This window comes from Sinocyclocheilus rhinocerous, unplaced genomic scaffold (assembly GCF_001515625.1).
Source record: "Sinocyclocheilus rhinocerous isolate Xijiao unplaced genomic scaffold, SAMN03320098_v1.1 scaffold562, whole genome shotgun sequence".
Taxonomy (NCBI): domain Eukaryota; kingdom Metazoa; phylum Chordata; class Actinopteri; order Cypriniformes; family Cyprinidae; genus Sinocyclocheilus; species Sinocyclocheilus rhinocerous.
In genome coordinates, this window is record NW_015641608.1 from 1702497 (window position 1) to 1713500 (window position 11004).

At 37.2% G+C, this 11004-nt stretch overlaps 2 protein-coding genes across 2 annotated transcripts in view; one reads left to right on the forward strand and one right to left on the reverse strand.

The window, feature by feature from the left end:
• The window catches only part of palld (palladin, cytoskeletal associated protein), a 92487-nt gene extending 85379 nt beyond the window's left edge, over window positions 1–7108 (forward strand). Inside the window, exons 17-22 of the mRNA XM_016571988.1 lie at window positions 782–870; window positions 1649–1781; window positions 3566–3773; window positions 4499–4664; window positions 5142–5275; window positions 6267–7108. Coding sequence (XP_016427474.1) covers window positions 782–870; window positions 1649–1781; window positions 3566–3773; window positions 4499–4664; window positions 5142–5275; window positions 6267–6427 — 891 coding nt within the window. The 3' untranslated portion in view covers window positions 6428–7108. The remainder of the gene's footprint in view (window positions 1–781; window positions 871–1648; window positions 1782–3565; window positions 3774–4498; window positions 4665–5141; window positions 5276–6266) is intronic.
• A 703-nt stretch (window positions 7109–7811) lies between these two features.
• LOC107755259 (carbonyl reductase family member 4-like) lies at window positions 7812–11004 on the reverse strand. Its single transcript, XM_016571989.1, is given in 7 exon segments — window positions 7812–8554; window positions 8557–8592; window positions 8696–8830; window positions 10055–10188; window positions 10339–10459; window positions 10733–10884; window positions 10977–11004. Coding segments are annotated over 6 exon segments (738 nt in total). The 5' UTR covers window positions 10878–10884; window positions 10977–11004; the 3' UTR covers window positions 7812–8387.

Consider the following 11004-nt stretch of genomic DNA (forward strand, 5'->3'; position numbering starts at 1 on the left):
AGATTTGTTTCTTACAAACACATAGCTTTTCACTTCACAAGACGTTAATTGATGGACTTAATGTGTGTATCACTTGTGAATTATTGTGATGCTTTTATCAGCTGTTAAACACCAGTTAGTTTTTTATTCCCTGCACACAGCGGCTGCCTCACTAGATGATGATGGGAACTACACCATTATGGCAAGCAACCCAGCGGTGAGATGAGATTTTTTTTTTTTTTAATTATATAGTTTTATTACAGATGGTAACAATGGATTCAAACTGATCAATTCTCTGTATTTTTTTTTTTTTTTTACACATGCAACACAAAATTCCCTAGTAGAACATTGGAGACGTGTCATACATCCAAACTGCAGAAGGCGATAATTTCGCAATAGTTATTTTGTGTTAACATGTTAGCTACGAAAAATATATAATACCTTTTATCGGCGTTTGATCTCATTTGATTGTTTTGTTTTTTTCTCACATTCACATACACATATACACACTTTCTCAAGTGGCTAGTCAGCATGACCAGTGTTTTGGTGGAGACGGATAAACATTGGTAGTCAGGGGGAAGTGACTGACCAGAAGCAAGAAAAAATCTACAGCCTTTGGAAGGGTCAGAAGTTCATACACATTCCAGCTTAAATTGACCACAATCCAACCCTGACAACTGTATACTTAGTTATGTGTCATGCATGTCACTTTTCTTTCATCTTATTATCGCTAAGAAAAGCATATACTGTTAGTTTCTTAACTCAAATGTTTCTCTCTATGTCTTCTGTCTTTCTGTCTTAGGGGAGAGTGAGCTGTACTGGAAGGATGATGGTCCAGGCTGTGAACCAAAGGGGGAGAAGTCAGCGCTCCACACCTGGACACATCCGCAGGTATATAAGCACTGTTTCTAAACAGTAGGTCCAGGATCAGGTTTGCTCTGTGGGACTAGCACTAATAGAGGGTGTGTCCCATGTAAAGAACACCTGTATATTTTGGACAATGATGCAAGGACCATGTTAAGATGTCTTTTGTGCAGAATAGAATATGTGAATCTTTTTGAATGGGTGGGGTTTCCTCTGGATTAGATATAATATATCTGGCCATTCAGGTCTTTGAGGTTTTTATATGTTTGATTGACAGTGTCAATAGTCTCTGAAGTCAAAGCTGTGTGCCAACCTATCATTAGTTGTAAAACCTAGATATGATTTCCTACACAAAGTAAGCTCTTCATTAAAAAAATGATTTAATTAAGAAAATAAAATAACTTTTCTCCACAAATGTGGTGCTCTTTGGTGTCTCATTACTTTTCTTGTTCTCATTCTTTCTTTTTTTAAAAATACATTACAGGCACAATTCTTTTCTCTGTTTTTTAAAATGTCACCTACTGTACTGTTAGATTATACCTTTTACCTTGAAATAGTGATTTTTATCCTATCCTATCGTTACCCTCTTGACTATTTTAAAATGGTGCAACGTCATTATTTTGACAATCTGTTTAATTGGTATTAAATTTATTGAAGCAAAATCCTTTATTTACCAAAAACATTAATATGCCAACCCTGTTACCAAATCTGATGTGTTTTTTTGTAATATATTTACATTTGATTATTCACAATGAAAACGTCAACAGAATGTACTTTTATTGTTTTGTTTTGTTTTCTTCCCCAGACCACGCTCAAGGTCCAGAGACAGCGGTGATGAGAATGAGAATATTCAGGAACGTCACTTCCGCCCTCATTTTCTGCAGGCCCCCGGTGACCTTATTGTGCAGGAGGGTAAACTCTGCCGTATGGACTGCAAGGTGACCGCACAAGCACTGCTTTACTTTAACACCATAAATGTGTGACCATGCTGACTGTACATCTCACTGTACATAACGCTTATTACATGGTTACTTAAAGGCATAGTTCACCCAAAACTGAAAAACCCTGTAATCATTAACTCAACCTCAAGGTGCTCCAAACCTGTGTGACTGACTTTCTTCTGCTGAAACCAAAAGAAAATATTTTGAAGAATGTGGGTAAGCAAACAGTTGCTGGTCCACATTTACTTCCATAGTATTTAATTATCTATAGTATGGAAATCATTGGGGACCAACAGCTCTTTGATTACCAATATTCTTGAAAAAAGAATTTCATACAAAATTTTCACACAAAAAACTTGAGGGTGAGTAAATAATGACTTTGTTTCTTTTTTAGGCGAAATGTCCCTTTAACAAGTAAATAAACGCATGGGTATTTCAGAGGCTAGAGGAAACATCCTTTGTGTGATATATGGGAAAAGTTTTCTCCCTCTGCATTGTGAAGAAAAGGGGAAAAAAATCTTAAAGTTGGTGTTTCATCACTTCTAAAATGATGAATGGACTTGAGTGAAAAGCTGGGATTATCCTCCGTTTTCTCTCTCTTTCTCATATTGGGTTTTCTTCTTTCTGTCATATGTTTCCATTGGCTTACCGCTGTCTCTGAAGACTGTCCTCTCTGTCCTCTGTTCCTCCCTCTGTCTCTGCCGCTGTTTTGTCTGACCCATATTTCTTTGTTTGCCTTCATTTGCTGCCTTTCTCATGACACCCACACCACCCTTTCATATTTTTGTTTTAGAACTTTTCATACATTTCTGTCTGTCTGTCCATCCATCCATCTTATCTATCTGAATGAACTATAACTATACATATAATATTTAGCCACACAGTTTGACAATCAACAATCAAGGCTTTTTCAGTGATCGTTTGGAAAACAAACTTCAATTTTAAATTATTTCAGTCCTTGTTTGTGGAAAATGCCTTTTGGTTTCTCTCAGTCTCTCACTTTTCTTGTTACTTCAATGTTTTTCATTTATTTTTTTCTGATTTATTCTACCGGTTACATTTTTATCTGTCCTTTTTCTCTCTCTCTCAGGTTGTTGTCTAACTGTAGTTTTACATTCTGTTTCTGTCCCATGTCTGGCTGTGATCTGTGTATATCAGAATTAAGGCTCGCTGTGACATAGAGGGATTCACATGCTATAAAAAGACCCTGATTAGTAATGCACTCATGCACAGCGCCCTTAATGTCAATGGTATTTATAGAACCGATTTATTTCCTCTGGCTTTGAGGCTTTCCAAACTTTCCAGGCCACAAATGTCCCTAGATGCAGTTCAGGAGGTCTAAAATCAAAGGGCCTTTTTTCAGTTCGAGTTCTCTGCTTTTTCACTTAAACAGTCTGTTCTTTCAATTCATGAACGCACTCAAGTGTGCTGTAGTGAGATGTGTGATGGACATTGTACATGCACACATTCATAAACAAATATAAACACACAGACACATTGACTGGTGGTCTATTGCTGACACACCTTCGGGTGGAGCAGGTGTTGTGTTTCTCAGGAATGTGAGAGTTGTTGAAAAAGAGCTGAGGCATTGTGCACAGACTGATTTCCCATGAGAACCGCACGCATACAGCCACCAGATACCCTAAACCAGACATAAACACTAGTATTAGGGTTGAAAATACTTTAAAAGAGGCAATTGCACCATAATTGACATTTTATAGAAGAGTGGGAAAGAGCAAATTTTGCTGAAAACAATTGATTGACTTGTCTTTCAAACATAGGTAAGTGGCCTGCCTACACCTGACCTCATCTGGCAGCTGAATGGCCAGACCATCCATCCCGACCCCTCCCACAAGATGCTGGTGAGGGAGAACGGGGTTCACTCATTGGTCATTGAGCCTGTCACTAGCAGAGATGCAGGAGTTTACACGTGCATCGCCAGCAACAGAGCTGGACAGAACTCATTCAACCTAGAGCTCATCGTTGCAGGTACACAGTCATTATCATCTGCACAACCATAGAGTGCAACTTGTAATGGAAGACACTGTACTAAGATGTTTTGTAAATTATAATAAAATGTAAATAAAAATAATGAGATGGAAAGAATAAGATACATGCCATTCTGGTGAAAAAAATAAAATAAAATGTACATTAGCGAAGAAAAGGTTGGGGTTGGTAAGATATATATATATATATATATATATATTTTTTTTTTAAGTCTTTTATGTTTACCTAGGCTGCATTTATTTGATCAAAAATACAGTAACAAATCGGTCATATTGTGAAATATTATTACAATTGAAAATAACTTTTTTTTTAATGTAATTTATTCCTGTGGAAAAGTTGAAATTTTCAGCAGCCATTTTTCCAGTCTCATGATCCTTCAGAAATCACTCTAATATGCTGATTTGCTGCATATTAGATTTATTTATTTTACAAAAACAAAAAATCTATTTCAAAAATGTTTTAAATGTGTCCTTATTAAATACAAGTGTTTATTTAGTAAAAAAAAAAAAAACTATAAAATATCGATATAAAATGCAGGTAAAAATTTTTCATTTGTATCCTTTTAATATGTATAAATATATTTGTATAGGAAATATTTTCAAACTAATATATAAAGTTATATTTTTTATATATTTGTTTACATCAATACGTAGAAGTTTTGATTTTTTTATTTATTCATTTCTTTTTATATTGTTAATTTTCTTTAGCCAAAGAGATGCATAAAGCTCCATGTTTCATTGAGAAACTCCAGAACACAAGTGTCGCTGAGGGGCACCCAGTGCGTCTAGAGTGCCGTGTGTCTGGAGTCCCGTTCCCACAGATCTTCTGGAAGAAAGAGAACGAGTCCTTCACTCATAACACTGACAGGATAAGGTACTGTAGGAGACCTTGGGCAAATCAAAGCCCTCCTACAGCCATTCCAAACTACAGTTTAGCCAAAGAACTAATTTTATTTTATGGTATATTATATTTTATCAAGTTAAACGCTGTTTACTCTGTAGATGCATTTAAAAACTCAATGTGCACTACTAGCCTGTATATGGCAGCTGTTAGAAGGCTGGTATTTAAAGTGCCTACATGTGTGTGTATACTGATGAAAAGACCCTTGCAAAAGAAACATATACACACACAGTAACCTCACCACAGGCGCTACTGTCTACGCCACCTCAGAGAGACGAGAGCAGTTACTCACAAGTTGTAAAGTCTCCAGTCATTGTTTGTGGACACGGTTTGCTCATAAGGATTCAAATCAAAGTAATATGGCTGTGCAGCCTAAATAAACAATCCTGGCATCTCATTAAAATCCTTTGTTGCTACTTACTCATTCTGATGTTCAATTCTATTTCCTAGCATGCACCAGGACAACTTTGGTTACCTCTGTATGATCATCCAGCCGACTCTGAAGGAAGACGCAGGCTGGTACACAGTTTCAGCTAAGAACGAAGCTGGCATCATCTCCAGTACAGCACGTCTCGACGTACACGGTTAGTTAAATACACAGCGGAAACGGATCTTAGGAATGCATGCAACAATGTTGAGTTATGATTGGTAAAAGACCAAAGTACACTAAATACAGACTAAGCAGTTTAAGTGGTTTATCTGATCAATGTGCTTTCATAAATTGCTTCAGACTAAGAACAAAACCGCATTTAATCTGTCCAATAAAAGCACACTCCCTTCCTCCGCCCTATGTTGTTCCCATAGCGATCCCATCAGCCAGTGCTGTGTGTTTGCCATCAACAACAGGGTTAACAATACTGTTGATGCATTACCTAAGGTTAAAGCAACAATGGACTGGCAGCCTGTGTACTGGAGTCGTATGTAGTTTTAATCTCTGTCATAAAATGTTTAAAACTCAACACATCCAGTCTGGAATGAATCGAAACTAGAGTTTGCTCAATGCTAACATTTTTGGCTTTTGGTACAATATCAGCTTTGATACCCCAATATTGATATTAAATTGATTTACCAATATAAAAACTCTGGCTGATACCAATAAGTCAATGATTATGTAATAAAAGCTATATCTTTTTTTAAAGATCCATACTGTTGTCTTAAAATATATTAAAAATAAAACACGAAAAGCTAAAATTATTAAGTTTTAATGCTACAAGTGAATTTAGGCATCATAGTATCATGATGTTTAGTATGAAAAGAAATTCATTTTGAAATTTGTTAAAGATTACATGTAACAGTGTTACTAAACGAATAGTGTTTTAAATATTACATTTAAATGAGCTGATGGCAAATGAAGATGCCAAAGGTAAACTAAATGTAAAAATACAAATGTAAGGTAACACTGTATTTTAAGGTGTCCTTGTTACAATGTAATTTAATTATACATTTAAGTACTGAGTAATATTAATTAACTACTTGTACTTACTATATGTTTAGGAGTAAGGTTTGGCTTAGGGTTGCTTGCATGTTTCTTTAAAGTGAGAAACCATGTTCATCCTCGCCCTTTCCTTCCCTCAGCCCAGTGGCAGCAGACTCACACCCCGAAGCCCAAGAAGGTGCGTCCATCAGCGAGCCGCTACGCCGCTCTGACAGAACGGGGTCTGGATGTGAAGGCAGCCTTCTTCCCAGACTCCAATCCTCTTCCTCCCGGCACCCTAGTGGAGAGTGACGACCTGTAGAGACTAGCATGGAGGATCTGACCTTCGAACCCCAATCCCTTGATCCAGCGTACTCCATAATCCCCACCCATTTCCCAACAAAACCCTCTTGCTGGGGTCGGATGAAAAAGTGATCGATTGACTTTGAATAGCGATCTAAGCATTTCCTCAGAGATTTGGATTCTTGGTATTATCACTTCTTCTCCGTCTGAGAAGGACCATTTGCTTTACTTTTATTTCAGTTGTTTTCTGAGGGGAAGTGATGTGGGTGCTTAAGTGAGGTCATATCCTGCTTGTAAACAGACTTGATGGTTCGCTGGCGCACTTCACACACACACACACACACACACACACACACGCACACACACACCCCAGCACATGCTTTGAGGAAGGAGGTAGTATACCGATGATCACCTTGTTTTTCATCTCTAGATTTCACGAGTGCCTAAGAAATATTTCATTTAAAAAAATATATATATTAAAAAAATCTATTCAAATAACTAGCATCTAGCTGTGCATGTTACTACAGTGCCAACATGTAACACTTTTTATGTATGTAGTTATAATGCCTTGGATTATATTTATGAAACGCTGGAGGAAATGTCTTCCTCTCCAGCACAGGAAATAGGACTTTTTTTGGGTGGTTGGGGGGGGCTGGTTCTCTGGATGTAGGGAACAGGGCTGTGGAAAGATGGACACCCCTAAAACTCCATAGACCTCATCGTCCCTGGAGCTTCAGGGTCCTTGAGATCCAGCATATTGATCAGACGCACACTGCCATAGATAGACGCCGCGTCTGGATCTCGGCTCCAATCCAGAGATGTCGCACAAGGCCGGGCCTTAATGATCTTTTCCCACCCTGTCTTTTTTTAGGAGAGATTAAAAGCGGAGACTGATATGTCATTAACATGAGTGATGAGATTTTTGTACGTTTTGGCTGACTGACAGGTTTGGACAGTTTGTTGTGTTTCCATGGAAGCGAGAGTAATGAGGAATGCCTATGATGGAAGTACAGGAAACAGAATTGACGCATGCATGTTTGTAGAGGATGGGCTGATTGTGGAAGAAGGCGAGATTTATACGAGTATTATGGTTTTTAACGATGATGGTGCATGGAATGATGAGATGGTAATGCTTTGACAGGTAGGCTTCAGTTTTCAGGTTTGGAATTACAGAAACGTGCAAAAATGCGATACTGTTTTTATAAATTATATTTCATTGGCTTTTTAAGTAGCTCAAACATATTTTTTCTTCATAATGCATTCGTAATGATATTAGCTTTGATCAGTCGAGTATCAAATACTCAGTTCAAATAGTTTAGCCATCATCTCACACACATTTGCAACGTATATACAAAACAATATAGCATAACAATATACACATGTAAGCCTGTGATTTGCATATGTTTTTTTTTTCTTGCACAGCTGTTTATCCTACAAATAGACAGATTTTAGGAAGTTCTTACTTTGCAATATTTTCTGTTTTCCAAGCCAACCTGTGTCTGTATACGGACTGTTCTCCTTATTCTCTTCTGGTTTATGAATAGTACAATAAATAAACGTCTCTGAAATTGAGTCTGGGGTTGAGTCCAGTTGCTCTTGGCAAAAACATCTCTCAAAGCTGACTTAGTTTTCTTGGTAATCTGTATTTTTATGATGGTGAAAAGGCCAGGATTTCATACATTTTAATTTTAATAAATTATTTTTATATGCGATAGGGGTTCTGTAAGTGTAATGCAGCACAGCTTATTTAAATGCTGAAATGACATCACAAAGCGAGTCATATCCTCCACATGTTGACCGGTGACCTGTGTCATCCCAAGTATGGAACATGAGCCATAACCCAAAAACTCCAGTGAACTAAAAATAACCTTAATCCAATCCAGCTCTTACACAATGATATGTGTGACACCACAGAGCGATGAGGAGGTGATTAACAATATCAAGATTTGACGCAGTCTGTAAACAGTTATTGTACATTATCAGCATAACAAAAATATGCAGTTGGCTCGCATGCTTTGCTGGCAGAAATCATCACAGTGCCAGCTGTAGTCCACGAGCAGAAGCTGTCCTGTGATATAAGGAGACTCCAGGAGGAAAAGGACAGCGTGGGCCACCTCTGCAGGTTCCCCAAAACGGCCCAGTGCAATTCTTTCAGTCCTGTCGTCATGTCCGTCCGAATGAATCCTGAGAGGGGAGAGTGAAAAGAATTTTCAGCGTTACTCAGATGACTGCTAATATCCAGATTAAAAGGCAAAAGAAGTAATAGAAGAAAAAGAGAGGACAAAACCTGGAGCCACCGAGTTCACTCGTATATTCCGGGTAGCAACTTCCTTCGCCAGTGAGCGTGTGAATCCTTCCAGTCCGGCTTTACTGGCACTGTACACACACTGACCAGAGTTACCCTTCACACCTACCACAGAGCCTGAGGAAACGCATGATTAAACCTACTGTATAAATCCTACTGTATCATATTTGATACACAAATTTCTAAAGCCTAAATTAACAACATGATCAACACTTCGATGGAAAACCTGTTGTACACAATCTACTACAATCCTTCTGTCATCTGATTGATCGTTGTTTCTTTTTTATAAAGTAAAAGCCCTTTTAGAGTAATTCTAAAAATGTCCCTCTTCAACGCCTTTTTGAAATCTTAAATGATTTTTAAGAAGTAAACGCAAGAATAAATTATTTTATTGTTATATTATATTGTTAGAAATATTTCAAGATAAACACATATTGGACTGAAGCAACTTAGATTATCCATTCTTTATTTTTTTGGAAAAAAAAAAGAAAAAAAAATGTGAGTATTAAATGATACATCAGGATTTTGAGGAATGTTTATTTGTCCATATCTCGGTCATCACTGTATTACATTCCATTATATGTTTTAACATTATATGTGACCCTGGACCACAAAACCAGTCATAAGGGTCAGTTTTTTGGAATTGAGATTTATACATCAACTGAAAGCTGAATAAATAAGCTTTCCATTGATGTATGGTTTGTTAGGATAGGACAATATATGGCTGAGATACAACTATTTGAAAATCTGGAATCTGAGGGTACAAAAAAAATCTAAATATTGAGAAAATCGCCTTTAAAGTTGTCCAAATGAAGTTCTTAGCAATGCATATTACTAATCAAAAATTAAGTTGTGATATATTTATGGTAGGAAATTTACAAAATATCCTCATGGAATATGATCTTTACTTAATATCCTAATGATTTTTGGCATAAAAGAAAAAAACGATAATCCATGTACAGTAATTATCAGCAAGTGCACCAAATGGCATATTTTGCTCAGTTTGGGCCTCTTAATAAAATTAAAAAGTGTTTTTCCTCCTCGAGTACAAGCTCCATATTATCCAGTATTATAATATACACATATCATTATATGAGCAATAAAAGCTTGACATATCAAATATGTCAGACTCAACAAAAAACACACATGCAAACTTAATTAAAACGTTTTAAACGATTTAAAATCTGAAGCTTCTGCGCCATCTAGTGGTGATTAAATGAACCCAAACTGCCCAGCTGCTGATGCAGGGAGACTTTTCTCCAGCTTGAACTTCGTGACACTGAATTGAAATAATATACAAGAAGATCATAAGGTAGTGGGACACACAGAAATGAGACCCACCTATGTTGACAATAGCTCCTCCGTGACTGAGCATGCTCCGTAGAGCGCCTCTGCAGGTCAGCATTGAGCCCAGCAGGTTGGTGTGAAGAACAGAGAGCACGTCTTCAGATTTACTCCTCAATAACAATGCATCTCTTTAAGATAAACACACATTCAATATATATTAGAATGCAGCAGTTTTTTTTATTTATAATATCAAAATCTGCTGTTTTTATTATCATCTTTTTTGGCCATGGTATCTGATATATTTATTCAATATCACATTTTCTGCATCACTGCCTGACCTGTTGATGCCAGCTGCGTTAACCAGGTATCCCACAGTGCCACAGGTCTTACTGATGGTCTCAAATGCTCTCTGAACGTCTTCTTCTTTAGAGACATCACAGCTTAGACCCAAATGTTTTTCTGAAATTAAATATATACTCCAGAATTATAACATCTCTTTTAACACAATTTAAGATTAAGACTTTTTAATTGCATTCATTACCCAACCTGGTAACAGAATGTTTTTCTTTGTGCTGTTGGATAGATAAATACTATATACAAAACTCCAATTTAGGTAAAAAATAAAGGCCTGAAGTGTATGATGTCTGCATTGTCAAATCAAAGTGTTAGATTTTTCATCAGCGAACCAATGCAAAGTAATTCAGACTGATTCATGGTTTTTCACTGATTCACCTCCAGGGATAGATTCAGCGGTAACCTGTGCAGCCTCCTTATTCCTAGACAATAACACAACCTTATGACCCCTCCGTGCTAACAGCTGAGAAACTGCTCGCCCAATGCCACGCGAACCCCCAAACACTACAGCCAGTCTGGACATCACGACCCTAAAAGAGAAAAAAACAGCACAAAATGAACACTGCAGGCCAGCAATCAGATATTGAATGAGTAAAGATGAAAGTACAACTGAAAATAGTACCTGTATCTTTAGAAAAAAAGTAGTGCTG